General features: G+C 34.4%; 2 protein-coding genes across 28 annotated transcripts; one reads left to right on the top strand and one right to left on the bottom strand.

Moving 5' to 3' along the window:
- Window positions 1-977: 977 nt before the first annotated feature.
- Window positions 978-2,420, bottom strand: LOC146898142 (uncharacterized). The gene has a single exon (XM_085732124.1). It carries the CDS (start codon window positions 2,388-2,390, stop codon window positions 1,290-1,292), a length of 1,101 nt encoding a protein of 366 aa, XP_085588250.1. The 5' UTR covers window positions 2,391-2,420; the 3' UTR covers window positions 978-1,289.
- A 15,583-nt stretch (window positions 2,421-18,003) lies between these two features.
- Window positions 18,004-23,430, top strand: LOC146898141 (SWAP (Suppressor-of-White-APricot)/surp domain-containing protein / D111/G-patch domain-containing protein). Of its 27 annotated transcripts, none has more exons than XM_085734749.1 (10): window positions 18,004-18,144; window positions 19,833-20,259; window positions 20,926-20,955; window positions 21,039-21,165; window positions 21,262-21,368; window positions 21,928-22,083; window positions 22,309-22,458; window positions 22,573-22,758; window positions 22,911-23,089; window positions 23,184-23,430. In XM_085734749.1, the coding sequence occupies exons 2-10, from the start codon at window positions 19,875-19,877 to the stop codon at window positions 23,208-23,210; spliced, it is 1,347 nt and encodes a 448-aa protein (XP_085590875.1). In that variant the 5' UTR covers window positions 18,004-18,144; window positions 19,833-19,874; the 3' UTR covers window positions 23,211-23,430. The 27 variants fall into 27 exon arrangements, with proteins under 27 accessions (XP_085590875.1, XP_085590871.1, XP_085590878.1 ...); XM_085734745.1 differs by having other exon boundaries at window positions 21,925-22,083; XM_085734752.1 differs by having other exon boundaries at window positions 19,817-20,259; window positions 22,309-22,443.
- Window positions 23,431-23,758: the final 328 nt, after the last annotated feature.

Raw genomic sequence — 23,758 nt, 5'->3', positions numbered from 1 at the left:
GTAGGAATGCACTTTTGATCCATCGACCCGAGTATTTTATCAACGATCACAATTCGCGGTATCAATATTCTCTCCATTACTCAAATAAATGGAGGGCGACATTAATTAGAGGAAAAGATACTTAAATAGGGTGGTGGATCCATCAAATATAAGTCTCACTAAACATGAGACATATCAAACTCCTTAACACGTCTTTCACTCTCATAAATAAAGCTCTCCATTTCTTTAAGAAGTGGAGATAACCTTCAACCACACCCAACATGGATAAAGTCCACTAGACATAGAATCCTCTTGATTTAGTACTCGTTTGGACATAATAGTGCTTCAATGCATTCCAACAGTTATTCTATGACACCATTGATGAACACCATTTGCAACGATCACTTATAACTCCTCATCGGCTCCACTAAACACCGCATATATAACTCCTTTTACAATTATGCAAGGTATACAACAATTGTTAACTCTCTTGTCTATCACTTTTGTTCTATTGTTGACTTGAACGTCAAAATGCTTGCAAATAATTGACCCATTATCTGTTCAACACGAAGCGCTTCTCTCAAGTCCAACCAATCTTCTTGGTCCATCAAGATCAATTATTTTATACATATTTTCTTGATTTGTTAGAAAACTAGATACCATTACAACTTACTTTTTTTTTTCTAAAACTCGGTATCCAAACAAAAGACCTATTAATATGTAACAATCTCATCATTCATTGCATGTGAGAATTATTTTTATTATTACGAGGATTAATCATTAAAACACACCACAAAGTATCTTTTCCCACTAGTACTCATCTAATAAATACTACCATTATTGGTCTATTATGGTCTACCATGAGTACCATTACACATTATAAGCCTGGAGATCCACACATACATTATCAATTATATGGCTATATCTATTTATAATCTTCTTTAAAATATTATGGATTTATGTAGTAGAATAAAAAGCTAAACCGACCAAAGGGATCATAATCCAAATCTTTCACGTTGTCAACCAAACTCACATGCAATTACACAACAATATTCCAACTTTGCATGACCTATGTTTCTCATATCCACATGCAAAGTAGAACTGCAGAAGCATAGCATGTGACTTGCATCTGATCCCATATTTTTTGTCCACTATAAAATATTACATTATTATTACATGACAAAAACATATTACATCAAATTCAAAATAAAACTTAACTTAAGCCTCACTTCACTGTAATAATAATAATAATAATACAATAATAATCAAATAATAACAACCCAATAATTTTTTTTTGGGTTTCACATTAATTAACAAGTCTTCAATGGGTTTCCACATAAACAATCATTATTACTAAACGACGCCGCATCAAGATGATCAAACGGTGACCCGATTGGTATAGTTCCACAAAGATGGTTATTGCTTATATCCAAGTGACCCATAAACTTTGCTGATGATAACGAAGCGGGTATCCGACCCGTTAAATTATTAAACGATAAATCCAGAACCATAAAATACGATTTTGATCCGAATACATCGGGTATGGTTCCTTCAAACCCGTTTCTACTCAAATTCAAAATACCCATACCCGTATTACTTAACAGAGTTGATGGTATTTGACCCGTCATAGAGTTACCGTCAAGTTTCAAAGTAGACAAAACCCGCATTTTTCCTATCCGAGCTGGAATCGAACCGGTTATCCGGTTCATAGATAAATCCAAATCCGCAAGCCGGTTCATTTTCAAAACCGAATCAGGAATCGAACCGGTGATTTGGTTTCGGCTAAATAAAGCGCGACTTAGTCGCCGGAGTTTTCCTATATCGGAAGGTAACTCACCGGAGATTTGGTTTCCGGCGAGGTCAAGATGCATTAGACCGGAGATTCTAACTATCGACATCGGAATCTCACCGGAGATTGCATTATCAGCAAGGTTCAAAACAGTGAGATGCTGAAGCTTTCCAATATTGCCGGGAATATCGCCGGAGATTTTGTTTCCGGTGAGGTCAAGAATTCTTAGCGAAGAAAGAGAGGTAATGCAAGAAGGTATTTCACCGGATATGGATTTCCAATCAGCAACAACAAGGGTGGTGAGTTCATCAAGTTTACAAATCTCCGGCGAGATTTCTCCGGTCATGTCACCGGAGTGAGTGAGGTTTTGGAAGATGGGGTCTTCGGAGTCGCCGCGGAGGTTAATGTCAGTAACACGCCAGGTGGTGGGGTTGCAACTGACGCCGTGCCAGCCACGGCAACAGTCGTAGCCTGACCAAGTGTTGAAGATGCCGAGGTTGGGCTCTGTTAGGGCAGATTTGAAGGCTAAGAGTGCTGCCCGGTCTGATGGCGGGCAGGATTTAACGGTGGAGATGACGGTGAGGAGAAGAAGAAGTGTGAGTAATGAAAGTGAGGAAGCCATGTTGTGTCTGTGTTTGTTATGAGTGAAGTGCAATGAGGATGAGTTTGCATGTGATATATATAGATTTATAGATTTTTTTCTTTTTCAGTGAATGAAAAGCACCTCACAGTCACAAGAATCAGTGACCCATTATTAATTTCAGAGAATAAAATACTGGTAGTACTTTATAATTTTAATGAATGATTGATATTTTTATGGATCTTACTTGTTAAGGTTTTAAAAATAGGGTCCTTAAAAGAAAGTTTTAAAAATATAAATGATTTATAAATTTCATGTAAAAAAAAAGTTATTTTTAAACTTTTAATGTGTTAAATGTATAATTTTTAAGATAAATTTTTCTGTTTGAACTTTTTAACAAATGTCTTTAGAACACTTATTAGTATTTCTCTATTTTTATTTCTTCATCTACGATAGACTTTTTTTTGAAGAAAAAAAGACTTTTAAAATAGTTTATGTAAATAAATAAACTTTTATTTTAATTTATAAATTTTTATTAGTTAAACTCTTTATAAGTTATTTTTTTTATAACTACCTTGACAAACTTATAAATATTGAATAAAAGCTTATTATTGTATAGACTATCTTTCAAAAACTCAAAAATAAATCAATTCAATTGGGTCTTAGTGTATGTTTCTACAAAGACAATAATGAAATTTGAGTGAATTGATTCGAGATAAAAGTGAGTTGAATGTTAGGTAATTTATTTTCTGAAGTATTTTTGTATAAGTGGATTTAAAAATAAATTTAAGATTTTCTTATAAAAAAATTAATTAATTTAAGATTAAAGTTAAATGTAGAACGCAAAAACCACAAATTATAACTTCAAGTATAATCAATTCTTTGCTAAAAAAAAGTATAATCAATTCTACTATTAATCATACATACTACGAGTTATAATTATAAGGAAAATGCTAGAAAAATAGCATCAAGAATTTTTCAAGACACATGTGGCAAGTTTTAATTGCATGATTTAATTGTCTACTTCCTATTTTTCAGCCACACCTCCTTGAATTGTGGCAAATAGTGCATTGTGATTGGTTGCTCTTTATTCTTGAAGAATTCTTGATGTTTTTTTTCTAGAAATATAGCATTGCCCTAATTATAATACATTAGTTATAACTTTCTTTCACCTAGAAAGAAAGAGGAAATTTAATGAGGATCAATCTACTACAACACTATTTTTTTTATTTTTGAAATTGGTCATCATACACGTCACAAATGTTTGTTTGTCCCTAATCAATTAGTTAAATTTAGTATTCTTAAAAAAATGAGTCATCATATATGAGACACGAAATCAAATTCACTTCAAATTTGCAAAAGTTAATCTTAGCAATTTGGTGTATGTACTCAAACCAAACCATAATGTATGTGATCATTCTTTAATTATTGAAAGTGTCTAGCGGTTCAATAAAAAATATGTTTTCTAATGCTTATTTTGTATAATTTTAGAGGCACATTAGATGGAGCCTATTTTTTCTGTTCTAAAGATTTCAATTACATATTTTTTTTGGTGGTCGGGGTTTGAACCCCGGACCTTGCATATATTATGCATTGTCCCTACCAACTGAGCTAAGCTCACGAGATTAATCGTTGAGATACTGTCCAAGAAATTGTTTAGAAGCGAGATATATTTCGAGTTCAAACTCATGTCACTACGTATCAATTGTTCAAGCAGCTACCAACATGAGTTGCATTTACAAAACATATAAGCTGGTATTTTTGTCGTGAACACACACATAATAAAAAGATTGTTATTTGTACCAAAAAAAAAAAAGATTGTTATAATTATTTTTTAAATAATATTTATTTATTTTGTCTAATCAATTTATATTGCCACAATTGTATGCATACCAACTTTAACAAAAGTAGACAATTAAGTTCTTTTTTTAGGGGAATTAATTTCTTTTTATAGCGTGCTATGTACAGCGTGTATGATTTACATGTTGAACTTTGTTATCTCATTTGATGTCTAATGATTATCACATTTGATGTCTAAGATTTTATGATTAACTTTGTTATCTCATTTGATGTCTAATTATTATCACATTTGATGTCTAAGATTTTATGATTAAAAGAGTTTTACTTTTACATTCCGCAAATTTCCTTGCATTTAGTGGTTTCGGAATTATGATAAACCTATATAAGAACACTATATTGCATAAGTCTTCATGTCCCATGATGAAGCGCAAATAAACTGATGATCACTTTCCCTAAAAAAATCTGATAATCACTTCCCAAACAATGATAGATAAAATATTTGCAAGATTTATGATAATCATTAGGCTAGTGTTACCGGTGAAAAGGGAAAATGATTGATCTATAAAAGAAGAAAGAAAGAAAAGGTAAAATGATTTAACCAATGTTTTAAAAGGGATCAAGTAGCTCAACCGATTCGAACTAAGGTTTAAAGGGTTGAAGGTTCATGTTCAAGTTTTGATAAAGAGAAAAATAATTAACTTTCTTATTTTGCGTGGATGATGCCCTGAGGTTAAAAAAAAAGTTGTTTTTTTTTTAAGCTGACTTTCAAAAAACTTTTGACTCGGTTAATTGAATTACCTCGAAATTGTGATGGTAAAAATGAATTTTTCTATCCTTTGACGGAAATGGATCATGGAATGCGTGACAACAGCTTTTGCTTCAATTTTGGTGAACGGGAGCCCAACTAATGAGTTTAAATTTGAAAGAGGGTTTCGTCAAAGAGATCATATTTTCACCCTTTCTCTATTTATTAGTTGTTAAAGGCATTGATGTTCTGATGAATGCAACCATGGAGGTTGGACTTTTTACAGGGTACTCAGTTGGTCGATTGGATAACATCTCAGTCTCTCATTTGCAATTTGTTGATGATACTTTATTGTTTGGAAGTAAGAGTTGGGCAAATGTTAGATCCATGAAAGCTGTTCTTATCCTTTTTGAGGTGATTTCAGGCATATAGGTCAATTTCAATAAAATCATGTTGGTCGATGTTAATGTGGATGCTTCTTGGTTGGTTGAGGAAGCTTGTGTGTTGAATTGTAAAATTGAACACATCCCTTTTCTTTATCTGGGGCTTTCTTTGGATGGGCGATTGGTTCTTTTGAAGTATATTTTGTCCTCTCTTTCGGTCTACTTTCTTTCCTTCTTCAAGGCTCCAACAAGTATCATTTCCTCTATCAAATCTATTTTTAATTGTTTTTTCTTGAGGAAAGTGAGGATGTTAGGAAAATTTCATGGATAAATTGGGATAATGTTTATTCTAAAAAAGAGAATGGGAGTTTGGGGGTTAGGTCATTAAGGGAAATTAACATGGCCCTGATAGGTAAACGGCGTTGGAGGTTGATGGAGGAGCATGAGAGTTTGTGGTATAAAGTGTTAGTAGCTAGGTTTGGGGAGGAAGGTCGTATTTTGCGTGTGGATGGGGAAGGGGGCACAATGTGGTGGAATAATTTAATCAATATTAATCAAGGTGTTGGTGCTAGTGTGGGAAGATGGATATATATTGACTATGTGTGTGAGTTAGGTGATGGAGCTTCATTTTTATTTTGGTTGGATCCTTAATTGGAATGATGAGTTTTGAAGGATAGGTTCAGTCGCCTTTTTGAGCTCTCCAAGAATAAAATGATAATTGTGACCGAGATGATACATTTAGGTTGGGGTGAGAACGATGAGACTTGGAATTGGTGTAGGAGGTTGTGGGCTTGGGAGGAGGACCAACCAAGGGAGTGGTCATTGAATTCAATTGTTTTGCAGGATGATGTTAATGACATGTGGCTGTGGATATTTCATGCTTCTAAATATTTTACAGTTAGTAGTGCTTATAATTTTTTACTATCATCAAATCAACAAAACATTGCCAATGATAATCATGTAATTTGACATAGGGATATTCCTTTGAAAGCTAATCTTTTTATGTGGTGCTTAATTCCGAACCACCTTCCAACAAAAAACAACTTGATCAAAAGGGCGGTAAATTTTAGCCAATACTCGGGTTTGTTTGAGGCAGGGTGTGGCAATAGCCACGCCAGCCCAATGTTTTTTTAATTTTTTTTTGTTGACAAAACCAGGCCCAGTCCAGTACCCTCATTCATTCTCCTATCAGCTGTAACACACCGTTTTCCCAACATAAAAATTTCATCATAAAATCAGAGTATTTTGATCACAACGGAATGTCACATACTTCGTTTAAATCATAAAATGGATAATAATAATTATCCTTCAAATTCAACATCATGAAAGTCTTAAAACTGTTGCAGCGGAAAATAGTTCAACATTTAAAGTCTTGGCACGCAGGCCTTATTGGAAAATCTCATAAATTAGTTCATGAAAGAGACACGTAAGGAATAGAAGTAAAAGCAAGCCCCCATCCCGTTACGTATCAGAGCACCTAAACACCAAGTGAGGAGTCCACTCACGAACGCCTCTAATCTTTATTACCTGCACATTACCCACGGTCGAGGCAACATATACGCAGAAGGGGTGAGATTTCATAATCAATACATTAAGCATATAATCCAATAAAATGCATTTAACAACTTAAACATTAATAACATATCAACAAATTAACAATTAGCATATTTTTCATTTCATAACAAATACAATCATCAAATACCATTACTAATTTTCATCACAAATCATAATCAACTTAACACTCAACTTGACGACACAACTCATCTTTGACCATGCAACTCTATCAACTCAACAACAACTTGACAACACAACTCATCTTTGACCATGCAACTTTATCAACTCAACAACAACTTGACAACACAACTCATCTTTGACCATGCAACTCTATCAACTCAACAACAACTTGACAACTTAAACATCATGAAACTTCTTGATATGCAAATGCATGTGGTACCAATCAACAACAAAATGAGCATAATAGGCTCTTCAACGTGTGAGCACAAAGGCTGCCGGGCCTAAAGCCCCCAACTTTAATGAGCACAAGGCTGCCGGGCCTAAAGCCCCCAACTTTAATGAGTATGCAAAGGACTCAACTCCTACAACTTAGACATCTTGAACTTCTTAGACAACTTATATGATTCCAATAATTTGGACAACTTCTTACGACTTCACAACTTAGACCGACACTTACAACTTTATGACATTAATGGTCAACAACATCAAACGATAAACATCAACATCTTAAACATCGCATCAACATAAGCATCATAAATAACACATATTTAAATCACACATCTTCCATATAGCACTTCATTATATAACACATCTTTAATTCACATAACTTCAAATAACACATCTTCATAAAACACATATTTAAATCACACATAATTTTTCTCTATAAAATCACTATAACATTATAGCATATTATTTTAATTAGTATCGTTGCAATTCTTCACCTAACATGTATTTATACACATTTGTTTCAAAAAAAGATGTATTTATACACATACACATTGTATACGAATACAAAGTAGCAAGGTCACACAAATCATTATCATCACAGCCAAGGAGACAAATAAAGGTCACAGAAAACTAGCTACCCGATTATCATAAGCATATCACGAAATAGTTCATCTATGATCCAGTATCATTACTAAGTCACACTAAAATTTATCATTCAATCTATAATATAAATAATAGTTCAAGGGATGTGTTAAAAAAAAATGATAACTTTGTGAAGCAGCAAGTCGAACTCGGCACCTCAAAACAATATAAACCAGATCAAAATTATTTCAAAGATCATTCAAATTCATTAATGATTTTGCTAATAGAAACAATTCATTATTAAATCACATATAGTATGTGGTTTCAAATCACCAAAGGTAGTCAAAGGAAATCAATTAATATAAATGTTCTTGTTGCTTTACAACCCTGAATTATCATCTAAAACAAATACATGCTTACCTATAATCAACACAAGAAACAAAAATTGCCTAGTGTACAACAGAAAATCGACGGCACCCTTAATACAAGAAAAACTTTAGAATTTGCTCTAATTTTAAATTCAATAAAATAAATTAATCAAACTTAAATTTAAGTTTAGTTATAATCACAAAAGCAAAGTCGTTATTATTTTTTTCAATGAATATACATGTGCTCAAATCCAAAAGGACCTATATTATAATTATTGAATCAAAAGGTACATGAATTTTACGTAGTCATCTCAAACAAGAAATCAGGTTTTTCCTTAGACTATGTAGCTAAATATCAATCACGAACATGCAAATAATGAATTCAGAACAAAAATATATTCTCAATCACATCAACAAATTAGAGAACAAATTTAACACCTAATCATCAATTCTCACTCAAACCCTAATTCTCAATTCTCACCAAAACTCAACCTAATCATGCTAAATTCATTTTTCAGAACCATACCCTTAATAATATTGAGAGTTAGTCTCACCCTTACCTGGTAATTGAAGAAAATCGATAGCCTCCTCTTGTTCTTCTCTCTTTCTGACTGTTTCTCCCTTTTCTCTAAAAACGTACGTTCTGCCTAAAAACTTTTCTCAACCTAACTCCTTCTATTTATAACCCCACTCTAATTTCTCTTTACACCTCTAAAAATGCTCTTTTCACATCACAGCCCAAATTCTATTATTTTTATTTTATTTTCATATCTTATTTTATTTAATAATAAAATAAGTTACACCAACATTATAACGTCACAAAATCACATACTTCACATCAATCTTGAAAATCACACAATTTACCTATAAATCATGTAAACTACTTAAATTCATAAATCATATAAATCACACATATAAATCATATAAATATATGTTAAAACTCATCAAAATAGTTAAATAATTACGACGGGCGTTACATCAGCCAATTCCAACACTCACGCTCCCCCTTTCTAATTCAAACACTCACGACAATATTCAACCTAAAATTTGCTACTTATTATAAGTTTTTAAACAAGAAAAGATGACAATAGCATTAATTATCTCAATGAAATATAAACAATATGAATATGTAGATTCTTAGTTCTAATTTAATAGTCAGGACACTAAGAAATATTAACTTCCTTTGGTCAAAGCTTGTCGAAACAAACAAGTGCATTACTTTTGATCTTTGATGTGGTGTACAAACCTTTAAAGTTAGCTCCGATTTTGGCAGTGACAACTGCAAGTGTTGAACATACCTTTTCAACTATAAAATATGTGAAGAGTCAATAAGTAAGAAAATGAGTGATCAATGATTAAATGTCCTTCTTGTAACGTTTATGGAAAAATTGTTCTTAGAACAGTTAATAATGATGAAATTTTAGCTCGTTTTAAACAAATGGCTAATAGAATATATATTTTTTAATTTTTGGTTGTTACAACTATTTTTAATATATTTAGTATTACTTAGTCATGAACAAATTTTGTTTGCCCCACCGATATTTTATGTCCAGATCCGCCCCTGCGTGGGAGGTTGTGGTAGTCTAGAAGACGTGTCTCATCTTTTTCTTTATTGCGACTATTTGCATGTGCTTTGAATAGTTGTTTATGATTGGTTAGACTTTGTCATAATATTAAAAACCGGACCGGTCGGTCGGACTGGGAATCGATGGGTATGGTGGTTCGAATAGCTAGATAGATCAGTAATGTTGTTAAACTGGCGGAAACCGGCATGACTTTGTTAAAACCGGCGACTCAGCAGTTTTTTACAAACCGTTCGGTTCAATGCATGGCCTTGCAAAAAAAAAAAAACCAGACAAACGGATCGTATAAACTTTATGTAGTTCGATCCAAAATGAAAAGTAGAAGGGAAGGTAATTGCGAGAAAGAAAACGATAACAACAACATGTTGTTGCGCAGATCACTCATGGGTTTGCCTTTCTAACTGTTGGTTTTGTGATTGGTGATAAAGACGACGGCACATTGTCTGATGCGTGTCTCCAAAAACTTATATAGTTTAGGGTTTATTATAAATGGGCTTGGGCTTGTGGTTTGTAAGTATAATAATATACCTTTCTTTTTATAAAAAATAATAATAATGATAATAATAATAATAATAATAATAATAATAATAATAATATATGTTACGATTTTTATGGAAAAAGTTTTTCTCAATTGTTCTCAATTTGATATTTGAATTTTATCAACAAAATATAATAATCAACGTGGTTCAATCTGGTTCAATACAATTTAATACTTATAAATTTTTTCTATAAAGACTGGGTTATACAATCGAGTCATTCGGTTTAATCCGGTTTAGTCATGTGGTTCATCTAGTGGCTCAATGGTTCAACTAATGAACCAGTGACCCAATGGTCTTGCCAAATCGATGACCGGTCCGATTTTTAAAAGTATGAGCTTTGTTATGATCACACCTAATTATCTCTGAAACCACTTGTCATAGTTTAGTGTCTTGGAGGCTTCTCAAAATACAATTATGAGCTACTTCAATTGATTTGGTTTTTCCACTACTTGGGTTATCCAGAAAGAAATAAATGTCTAAATATTAAAGAATAAAAATGTATCCACCACCTGCTTGACAAAGTTAATACACATTCTTATCAGCGGCTGAAGGGAAACACGTCAACTTTGGTTTTAGTTACCATATGTGGTGGCTCAATCATCTTTTATGCTTGTAATTATTAGTATTTATCATTTTTTTTGTGTGTTTTACTTCGTTATCCGATGTAACTACACTTTTCTCTTTGCTTATTCCTAGCACTTCTCTGTGCATGGGAAGTGAAGTTGTTTGGTTATCCTTATTTATTAATTTTGTTAAGTCTGCAGCAACTTAACCTAATTTTTTCCCTCCACTAATCCCTTATTACGTTTGTAACAACTCAATCCTAAAGTTTTGCCTCTAAATTTGCATCATTAAATGCTAATCCTCAACCCTAAAATTTTGGCTCTAAATTTGCATCATTAGTTTTTATTTATTAATTTTATTAGGTCTGCAGCAACTTAACCTAATAATTTCCCAAAACATATTTGTCAAAAATATTCTCAAAACTCATGAATTAAGCTCATGAACCATATTGCATAAAAAAAAAAAAAATTATGAACCATATTTGTTTTAAACTATTAATCAATTTGTGATTGCGTAGTTTATATTTCTCTCAATTTGAAATTATGCAGTTTTTTTTTATAAGTGTGATTGTTGTTGCCTATTTAAAATATTTGAAATTGCCTCTTTAGATTTATTGTGTGAAATATTATTGATTTTATGATTGTATTTGCTTTTGGTGCATGTGAAAAGACTAGTGTGTGATCCGCGCTCCGCACGGGTGGCATTACCGACAGCTACGAACCACAAAATATTACCGCGACGAAATAAGATACAAATCAACAACGTACATCAAGGCATTAGCAGCAGACCTCGCGCTCACAACGGTAACTATAAAATAAGCGTCACACGCGCACCCACACCAATCTGTTGCAAAGTGGACATCCTGAGTCGTACGAACGACACGCCACACACTGAACGATGTGCACAACACCCAAACACAAAAATTTGATCATGGTTAAAAATTAAATATTACGACCAACGAAAGGCCATACACTGCATCACACGGGCACTACACAAATACAAACAGCGGAACAAAACCACCAAGAATTTTCCACCACATATATGGGAATACTATGCCAATGGAACCATACAAATTTAACACCTAAATTGGATATTTTTCCCACTACATAACCTCTTAGTGGCCAACAGCAAGGAAAGAAAAAAGAAGCCAAAGCTGGAAAAAAAACCTGCCAAAAGCACACCTATAGCTGCTGTAAATTTGACCAAGGACCATAGCATAGCAGCACGAACAATCATCAAACATTAACACCACCACGTGAAGCAGCAGAACAATAGCATGTACTGTGCACAATGCAGTCTATAAAAAACACCATCCTCTCCACACAATCTTCATTCCATTCACAAATACTTCGGTCACACTAAAAAAAATTGGGAAAGTTTTTTCTAATTTGCATTAATTTGTTCATAATTATTTTCTTCCTGGTTAACATCGTCAACATCGAAGAAATTTGTGTAGATAGCGTAACAATTGTCATGGTCTGCATTTTACCACTGCTAGTCATGACATGGATTGTTACTATTTGTTTCGATAGAGACACGAAGTAAGATTGTGCCTGCCCCCTCTGACTCCAACAACTACATAAGGTGATTTTTTCATGTTTGTGCCTAAAAATAGTTTGTTTGCTTCAAATTGGAATGCTGGCTGGTATTAGTTTTTATGCTTCATGCTGAATCATAAGTCCATGAGATCAAGTTGAAGCCAGCAAGTTGTCCCCAGAATCTGTATTCAACCCATGTCCAATAACCTCTAGATTGAACCTTCTAATTGTAATGAAATATTGTCACAAGTGGAGTTTAATTAGAACCTTATGTCATCTTGTTTCAATTGTTATTTAGTAATATTTATAGTATTTCAGCTGGATTAACACATTATGTAATTGTTGTTCTAAAATATTAATTTCTTGGAACCTTGTGTGAAAAAATGGAACCTTAAAATCGTTCAAAAAAAATAAAATTCGACCTCTGAAAAGGAAATAAAACATAGAAGTATTTGTGTGAATTGTTCTCACTCACAACCATTGTTTCTCGACCACCATCCAGATCTGGTACATGCAGAAAACCACCTTCACTGCCCTTCTTAAGCAGATAAAGACCAAAAACACTATTAAACACAACAATGAAGATTATTTCTTGGCAAATGACCCACAATTAACTTTATTCACTCTCTGTTCAACGTGCCCATCATCTTTTTGTATTCCAAACATCCAACGCTTATAGCCCTGCTAAAACAATGATTCAGGTCGCCATCCTCCGTAAATGGCTAAACAACAGTTTCATCTTACAGATCTTATTCACAAATTCCACAGCGTCTTGGAAAATATTCTTTAGCGACTCTTAAAAGGATATAAATGAAAAGAAAAAAAAATTTGAATAAAAGGGGGCTTTTGCGACTGTGAGGCAACCATAGGGATAAAGATGTGGACCGTGAGAAGCAGAAAATTGTAGTAGTTAAAATTTTTTTCGTACCAAAGAAAAAATGTATAATCTATTTTTTTTTTACTCCAAAAATGAATTTGAGAAAATTAGATTTTTTTTCCCCTTTAATTTGTGCGAACTTTAACAAAAGTTCATAAAAATCAACTCGTCTTTAATCTGCGCGAAAATGAATATGAGAAAATTAGATTTTTCCGGCTTTCAATCAACTCGCCTTTAATTTGTGCGACATTCAACAAATGATCATAAAAATTAAAAACAACAAAAAACTGCAAACGATGAAAAAATGTTATTATACGACCCTTTCTACTATCCTTCTTATGGTGATAACGATCACGGTCATGTCTTGGATGACAATGAAGATTCTTACTCGTTAATGGCTTGTCATCAAAAACATTACTGCTTCTCTTTTCGTCCTGCGTTATTAATCTTTTTTTTATGGGTCTAATCCGTTATCTTGTTTTTCAAAGTCCTTTACGGAAGAGTTTAGTGGTAATATTCATATCTATTATGAAGCTTAACAATCATTAAAAATGTCCATCAAAGGTAACACTTCAAAGAAATACAATTTTTAGAACTCAGGGAGGAGAATCCACATCAGTACCTCACATTCGACAACACTAAAAACCGGAAGATGAACATAGTAGTTAGGAAACTCATGTCAACAATGCTCACAACAACATAATAAAATAGTGCAGTCAAAAACATGAAAAATGTTACGGATGCTTCAGGTTACATTGTTTGATATCAAATGACCACTTTTACTAAGGATTCATGCTAATCATGAAGAAAACTATACGACATGATTATTGTAACAGTTAATCAATCTCTAACATTGATATCAAAATAAAATAAGCTTTATGCATACTCGTCTTTTACGCCTCCTAATATTGCTCTCGAAAGATAATAACAGATGAAAATATTGCTAAGTTAGAAATTCTCAGATGCTAGAGGCTAGTTTTATACTGTTAATCTCAATCAAGTTACATACACCAACACATTGTACAAACAATTAGAATAATAAGTTTTGAAATTACTATTAAAGTTGAGAATCCAAAGCCACAGATATTTAGTGTACCACAGTTAAATTCAATCAAGTCATACATAATAGAATATTGTATAAAAAATAAGAATCAAATAGACAATTGAACCCTTGAGTTTGGTGAGGTGTCACACAACGGATAAAGGGTAACTTTGGAATTTCGCTGGCATACAAATTCTTTATATATAGATAGATTTAAAGATAAGGACATGATGATGTGCTACACAATATTTCCTAAAGTCTTATCCAAAGCACCACACAGACGTGATGGTACTACCATCAAGAGAGTATAAATGTAATGCACATATGTGACAAAAGTTTTTTAAATTATCTAGAAACACACACCTGGTGAAAACAGCAGGGGGCGGGGGGGCTGAACGTGCCTGTCTCTTTAGTTTGTTCTCCCGTTTTTTTTAATCATGCTCTTATCGTTAAATAATGTTTTTTTAAGGATCCTTCGGTAATGTTTTTTTGCATGATCCTTGTGACCAAACAATAGCAATAAAAGATCTTACGACATACTTGTATCAACCATGCTTTAACTACAGAAGCAGCTGTGGCACACCATGGTCATAATAAAGCAAGCCATATGCATTCAAACTTTAACCAGACAGGTTTGCACGTAAAATAAACCAAATACGAATTACATAATAGAAGCCACCTGTGATGCAAATTCATACATTGCACAAATAGCAATCCTTCGACGCATTAGTACGACAAACCAAGAGGTAGGCTAATACCAAAAGGTAGGCTAATATATATTAGAAATACTTTGGAAACCTAAGACACACAACCCATGACATATTCCACTACTTGGCCTTGTTAACAGATTCCTGGAAAAGCGACCCAAGAGAGAGTGCCAGAGCAGGATCCCCCAAGTCCATTGGCATATCATCGTTGCCATGAACACCCGACAAACGACCACGAGAAGTTGATGCCTCATCAGAACGATTAACCACAACATAGCTACCAGCAAGAGACAGAGCAGTTGAAACCGATCCACCATCCCCACCGGAAGGTGCGACCTGGATGAATGGAGGCTTGAATATACACTGAAAAAAACAACTAAACTGTCAACTGCAACACAACCAAAACAAACACCTACGGCACATCACAATTGAGATATTGATCACAAAAAAGAAAGCATGGAAGTCTCTTTAAACTTTATATGAAAGGATAAGGATCAAAACCACACAGCAAGATACAACAAAAAACCAGTAAGCAAGGCTAAAGGAACGAAGCAGCACCTAAAATTTAGCCAACAATATTGCCAATTTACACAGCACAAAAAGCTAAAAAAAATGAGAAATAAAGATGGAAGATTTTCACACATGCAATCCTTGTGCATACTCATAAAACATGACATATACCCCAAAAAAACAAACACTCCTCATCCAAAATCAAACAAAATTCAAGAATGGGAGAAACCTAATAAATCGACATCACACCTTGAGTGGAGTGTAGTTGTTGCCAATGGCATGGTAGCTCCTAATGGTTTCCTCATTATCTGTGACGCGAACAACCTCGAACCTTTCCCTCCCCAAACCCTCAGACTGAGGTATCTTCTTCACAATAGAAAGAAAATATTTGTCCTTCATTTCTGCCATCCCACCCTCACTCATAACATACTTTAAGCCCTGCAAACCATGGCAATCAATAAAAATCCACCAATGAAAACAACATAACAGAATAAAAACAACAGCAGCATCCAAAAATTACACACAACATGTATACTATCCTAATCATGGAACAAATACCAACCATTGTTTTGAAATGCAGAGATGGAATTCCATCGAGCACGTAATCATACAGCTGGAACTGAGCAGTGCCATTTCCATCATCAACAACAATACTCAGCCTGCACCAGACTCCTATATTAATTCCCAAACGAAACATACATCCCCAACACCACAAACAAACAGGTAATTGAATAAATGGCTTCTTCTGGAACACATACAACAGCTGTTTCCTGACGGTGGCATGAATCTTGGCACCCTAGCACAACAAATCATACAGTTTATGGGTTAAATTGCAAATCGGGAATGAAAGCAACACACCAATTCAAACAACCAACAAACCATCAGAACCTGACCAATCAATAAGAACAAAATACCTTTTGATCAATCAACATCATCTCCAGGGAGTTAGTCTCGTCAGGCTTCAAAAAGGATGGAACCTCCCACATCCTGAGGACACGCACCTTGATCCTCTAGGTCTCTCTACCGGGAACAATGTCAGCGAGACAATCCAGACCCTTCTCCATCTCAGAATCCGAGAAACCCAGAAACCCAGAATGAATACAAACCCAGATTCAAAGAAATTCAAACTCAAAGCAAAACAGAACAGACAAACAACTGGAGACGTGGTGCAAACCTTATGCAAACACATATATATATAGTAACCATGGGATGGGGGCAAAACGGGTACATGAACAAAATCAAAAACACTAAGAGACAAAATCCAAGCAAAGATATCAAAAAAAGATTTGAATTCAGACCCACATACGACAACAAAAGGGTGCCAACATCACGTACAAACAAAAGAATTTGAATCTTCCAAAGGGTGAAGACAAAAAACAATACGAATCCAGCCAAACCCTCAGACATTCTCTGCACAAACCACAGTCAAAGCCCTAAATTGTCGCAAAATGAGACAAATTAGGGATAAAGGAACACGACAAAATCCGGCCAACAAATTGAAGAATTTGAATCTTCCAAAGGGTGAAGACAAAAAAAATACGAATCCAGCCAAACCCTCAGACATTCTCTGCACAAACCACAGTCAAAGCCCTAAATTGTCGCAAAATGAGACAAATTATGGATCCAGGAACACGACAAAATCCAGCCAAGTAATTGGAAGAAAAAAGATTACCACTAAAAATGGAGATCAACAGGTAACAGAGAGACTATTTTCTCTTGTAAGGGTTATTGATATACATGATTAAAACCCCGAGCTTATGGTTGTTGCAGGAGATTAAAGCCTATAAAGTTAGGACATAATCATGTATGCATCAGATCAAAGCCTCTGAGTTAGCAGCATAGAAAAACAAGTTATTTTAGGCATTTTTGGATTGTCTTATTTTCGAACTTATGAAAATAGGTAATGCAGGTAAAAAACTTTTTTGTTAATTCATAAGTACTCACTAACAAAAATTGAATCTTCATAAGTTGCATTTTTTCATAAACTACCTCTACACAAAAAAAGTGTGCCATCACTTTGAATTGAAGACTCTATTTCTAGACTTTTAGCCCATGGGTCTTATCGTTTGTAATTGACTCCAATATAACTAATATTACATATTTCTTCTTATTTTGGTCAAATAGTCTCATGACTTTCTAGCCACTAGACTCTTTGGCTAATATATATCACTTATTAATGTCTTTTAAAGTCGATAGGATCCGTGCGTCGCACGGGTAAAAAGTATAGTATAATTTTATTTTACCTTCTAAAATTTAACTTTCTTATGTTGCAATTGTTTTTTCATTTCAGTAATAACAATTGCAAAGAATTCTTCAAAAAAATAACAATTGCAAAGTAATTTGATATGGATTGAAAATCAAAAAACATTTTAACCAGAAATATATTTAACCTGAAAATACATAATTAATCAAGAAAATAACCCATATAAATAGTTTCTGTCCCAATTTGCAAGTTGTATTATGGTGTTGGAGCTTCATCCTTATTCTCTTCTGTGACCGAACGTTCATCGATTACCCCTTTTTTTGGTTCACCAACATCCTCGTTCTATTCAATTCATCATCGATTGCATCGAATTCCGCACACGATTTTCATTAGGTTAGTTTCTCGTACTTCTATTAACAACGTTGTTGTTGTTGTTTTTTTTTATTTGTAGTTTTTTTCCTTCAGTTTATTGTTTCTCAATTAGGGTTTGTATTTTCGGATCATACGGTTCAATTAGATTAGGGATTTGTTCGATTAGATTAGGGATTTGATTGTTGTGACACTTTTACCCCGTAATTTTGGTGTTGATAGCTTTTACTGTATGATTCCTCGATGTTCAAGATCTGGGTTTTGATTGGTGTTATGTGTTAATACAAAATCATATTTGATTATAATTAACCATAGGGTATCGAAGAATCACGTTAAAGTTTGTTTTTTTTATCTGAAGAAACCTTTGTGTAATTTGAGTCATGGCATGCCATTACTGATTTATTGGCATAGTATTTTGATGTCCAAAGCGATGCCAAGGGAAAAAATTGTGGTCCCGTCGGCCCTAGCTCGAGTTATTAGTCTCTGCAGTTGCGAGCAGAGGATACCCGGTTCACACCAAAAATAGTATTTTGATGCCAAAGGCAAGAAATAATAATAGCATTTTTCTTAATATGAAGTAGCTAGAATGAATAAACCATCAATTTAGTCCCTAAACTATTGCTCACTCTTCAATTTAGTCCTTAAACTATATAATTATAATAGTCGTTAAAGTATATAAAATCTGTTAACATAGTCCCTGTTATTAAGATGTCGGGGACTAAATTGAATGATTTTCATATACGGGTTTCATATACTAGGGACTACGTATCGTAAGTATATCATTTAGGTACTAAATTGGAGAGAGTGATAGTTTAGAGACTAAATTGGTGGTTTTTTATTCCAGCTAGAATATAGCACAGTTGGGTAGGTTTAATTGTTGTGGCAATTATGCATATTCCAGTGGTGGTATTGTGTTTCATTATCAATAATGGGTTTGTAAACTGGTTTAAGATAAACTAGATCTTTAGAGCATTGCCATTTTACAGTTTTGCTTATGAACTTGGATTTTCTAAGAAGGATTTCCCTTTTAATTTGGCAGGTATGAAACTTCAAATGTTGGGAGGGCTTTAGGGTTGTTCTTAGGCTTTTCTTCTAAGGCATTAATTTTCCAAAATTTTATTGTCTCAGCTCATATTTTGCTTCCATTTTGGATGCTTGTATTGACTAGCAGAAGCATAGAATGTCTGTCATGGAAATTCGGATCAATGAAAAAAAATGAAATTCTATTGTCTTTTCAGGAAAGAAGAATTTTTAATTATTGTTTCCTATATTTCTTTTTCTGTGAAGTATGGCCTCTTGTCAATAAGGTTTTGAATTGGAAGGGGGTTCCTTTTTTCTTCTTCATTTTTTTAGCATTTGTTAGTTTGATGGAACAATTGGTATGATGATTTCACCCAGCGAAGTCTATTTTCTATAGTTCATGTTTACATTCGTGATCATTATGTATTTCATAATTCAACGGTCTTTATCTCCTAGTCTACGTTTCATCATTTATGAATGATTTCTGGCAAGGTTTTTTGTCTTGTTGATGATGTTTGGTCTGGTATTCATGTTTATTGTTCATGTGACCTATGTTATTGATTTCTACATAAATATACAACACTATTATCTCTTTGAAGTTTTAAATGACACCTTATATTGGATAGAAAGAAACCATGACTTTAGATTTAACTGCAACGTCTAAAAAGCTTTGCAGCTTGTTTGTCAAACAGTGAGTTGCTGAAAGCCACATTGTTTATTTTGGACCTTAACCGATGGACAAGGGACCACCTCCTACCCTCTTTGTCAATGATGGTTCGTTTATGGAGAGGTTCAGGCAGCTCCAACAAGAGCAGGAGAAGGGGAAAAATGCCAAACCAGAGGACTCTAAACCAATTAAAGTTGTTTCAGGACCTCTGACTCCTAAACCCTCCATTAGTAAGGCTAATGATGCAAAGAAATCCTCCCAGGGTGGTTCCAGTGGCAAGCTTGCTTTCAGCTTGAAACAAAAGTCAAAACTTGTACCACCCCCTGTTAAGTTGGCTGATGACGATGAAGATGAAATAGATACTGGGTATGTTTCGAATGATGCACCAACAAAACGGCAAAAATTGGGTCAGGATGACGGCATTGAGCAATCATCAAGACAAGTTGATGTTGGTAATTACTTCTCACTCAAATCTTATGCAGATAGTTGGTAGGAATTATCCAATAAAATTATTACGTAGTGATTCTATATTCTAATTATGGTTGGTCATATCCATGTCTATGGATTAGTGATAATTTTGTTTTCTTTTGATGCACGTCATGCACTCTCTTTCTAACTTACAGATCACTGCAGCTTTCTGTCTATTCAATATGTCTTAGATGGCATCTACTTCCGTATTTTGTTTCCTCCTTGTCTCTTGCTGATTTTCTCCCCATTCATAATCACAATATTTTTTCATATGAGGATGAACGAACATACATGTATTGATTTGAAATAGAAATTTATTTGTCATATTTATCCCCTGGATCATAAAAAGGAAGTAGAGAAGTGGATAAAATGAGTGTCCTCTTGGGTGTATTTATGAAGCATGTCCTGAACTACTCCTTGAGGTATTTATTTGAAGGAAGATCTCAAAGTGTGTTGCCTCAGCCAGAGGCATACACTTACATTCACACTATTTTTTTAGCCTCTTTCTTCTCATATAAAGTAGATTCCTCTACATTAAGCTCAGTCTCATTATTGAAGAGGTATTCACCACATATTCCTTCTTTGCTAACTGAAAAGACATTCAGCAAAGAGGAGAAAACGTCTTTGAATATCTTGTGTCATGAATGCAGCTTATTCCTCAAGTACCTATCAAGAATGGGGTATTGGCACGCCTGCTACAAGAGTAATTTCCATTCCCTTGTTCATGCTCTTGGTATTAATCAGTTTTATAAGTGATATGCAGCACCTCCTCCCCCAAGTGATCCTACAGTGAAGAAAGTTGCTGACAAACTTGCAAGTTTTGTGGCTAAAAATGGAAGGCCATTTGAGGATGTTACACGGCAAAAAAACCCTGGAGACACACCTTTCAAGTATGTTTGGAGTTAACTCATAGTCCTATTGCATCAGTCTTTTGCTTATGATTTGTAATTTCTAACTGAATGTGTGGTGTTTGTTTGAGCATGCAGGTTTTTATTTGATGTTAAATGTTCTGACTATAAATATTATGAACATCGACTTGCTCAAGAGGAGAAGGCCCTTTCACAGTCCAACGAACCACAGGCATATCAAACTGGTTAGTGTTTTTCATGAATTTACTATTTGTTTTTTTGGGTAGACATGGCAATCAAGTCTGGGCTTGCATGCACATATACACGTGAATAAAATTAAAAAAATTGATGGGATGGGTTTCTCTTTGCTGACCTCAATGGGGAGAAGATAAGGTCACTATCAATTTGTTTGACCCCACTAGGGATGGGGGTGGAGGTGGGGACGCAGGGAAAAACCCGCCTCTGCCTTGCAAAATTGCCACGTGTAAGACATTGCCAGGCGTCCTTGGCAACTGTCTCACATTGGAGGAAAATATAATTTCACATTTCTTGAGAGTTGTTTTTCGTAACTGCAATTGTTGTTTTAGTGGGAGATTGATGCTTGAATTAGTAAATCATATGTCCATATGCCTCATTCACTAATCGATGTGTAGATATAAGAAGTGTTGTCTTGGTTTGCACTTTATTATGTTTATATTTTGTGATTAGTCTCCTGGCTCTAATTCCTGCGATATGTTTTATCTTTTTCTTTACATGGTTTAGTCTATTTTGGCTTGTAATGTTGAACAATTTAATCCTCAGCAGGGACAAGCATTCCATCTTCCAGACCAACAAATGGTCCTCAGAGATTGTCCCAGCAGCAGTCAAGTTACCAAATCCCTGCCTCTGCTTTATATGACAGTGTTGATGTATCAAGGGGTTCTGGATCTGCAGGACAAGCATTTTCAGTTGGAAGCTCAGGTAAGGGATACTTATACAGCATGGCAGTTTAGCTGTCATTATGATACTTTAGCTGTCATTATGTTGTTTTCAAAAGGATATGGAAATTATATTTGTATAGTTGAATTGAGATTTACTCGTCCAAAAGGAAAAGATCCGAATGTGTAGGACTCTCAGTTGTCAAAAACCTCATGTATCTTTGTATGCAACATTTTATTGATGCATGTGTTTTGTTTATCTGTTCAGATGAGCCCGGTGGATCATCAAATGCCAATTCTTTAGCGCTAATGGAGTTTTACATGAAGAAAGCCGCACAGGAAGAAAAGTTTAAACAACCTAGGCATTCAAAAGATGAGATGCCCCCTCCTCCATCTCTTCAAGGTTCAACTTTTGATGGTGATTGTTACCTGGTTTTTATTGGACTTGCATTCATTTTATTTGAACAGTTTGAATTTTGAATTTTCTTTATGTAAATGTAATAATCTCTTGATTGCTTCTTCTTGAGCGTAGCTTCAGCTTCAGGGAAAAAAGGCCATCACATGGGTGATTATATTCCTCAGGAAGAACTTGAGAAGTTCTTGGCTAGCTGTAACGACGCAGCAGCTATGAAAGCTGCAAAGGAGGCTGCTGAGAGGGCCAAAATTCAGGCTGATAATGTGGGCCACAAGCTTTTATCAAAAATGGGCTGGAAAGAAGGTGCTTAGAATTTCTTTAAGCGTTTTTCCTCTCAAGTCGATGAATGCATTTAAGAGTAACTCGTTTAAGATAGTCCAACTCAAGCTCTAACTGTTGTATGCCATTTATATACTTGTCATTTCTTTCTTGTGCTGACATTGATGATAATGCAGGTGAGGGTCTAGGTGGCTCTAGGAAGGGTATTGCAGATCCTATAATGGCAGGCAGTGTTAAGAAAGATAACTTGGGAGTAGGTGCTGTCCAACCTGGGGAGGTGACTCCTGAGGATGACATCTATGAGCAGTACAAAAAGCGGATGATGCTTGGCTACCGTCACAGGCCGAATCCTCTGGTAATTGCCCCTTTTATTATGATTTGTTTTGCAGTGATGTCTTGAGTTACTATGTAACCTTGTTTTCATATTGTGATTGTGTTTGTTTTTACAGAACAATCCTCGCAAGGCTTACTACTGAACAAACATCACCGAAACCTTATGTCAACTGTATTGTTGGTTAAGTATCCCTTTAGATGTTAGATGGACTTGTGCAGTCGTCACTGGATTTTGTGAACGTTTGCGCTTTATTGCTTTTTTGGAACATCAAAATTTTCGTTTGCCTTTTTTGTGGGGGAGAAATGTGTTTATTACTATCATCACATGTTTAGCTAACAAAGAATAATGTTTTTACCGTTTGAGCTTTTGGAGTGTGTTATTATTATTGGCACAGTTAAAAGAATTGCTTTCTTTTGTTGTTAAAATTGAAGATGGTTTTGTTTAAATGGGACAGGAAAATTAGAAATTTAAAATGGCAAGCAAATATTTTTAAAATTTTGTTAACTTAACTCATTGCAGAATATAGCACGTTTGTTCTCAATTATTCATCACATTGTTTTTGAGAATGCGATCAAGGTTTCGAGACATATACTCCTACGAACTATCCTGAATAACTTGAGTTAAATCTGGAGTTGAGATTTTAAAATAGGGAATTTTGCAAGTATTCCTATCGATTAATACAAGTAACAT

This window comes from Medicago sativa, chromosome 8, assembly GCF_051527215.1.
Source record: "Medicago sativa cultivar Bolivia chromosome 8, Bolivia_mono, whole genome shotgun sequence".
NCBI lineage: Eukaryota > Viridiplantae > Streptophyta > Magnoliopsida > Fabales > Fabaceae > Medicago > Medicago sativa.
The sequence above is the reverse complement of the archived record's forward strand: the minus strand, read 5'-3'. Positions and strand labels throughout refer to the sequence as shown.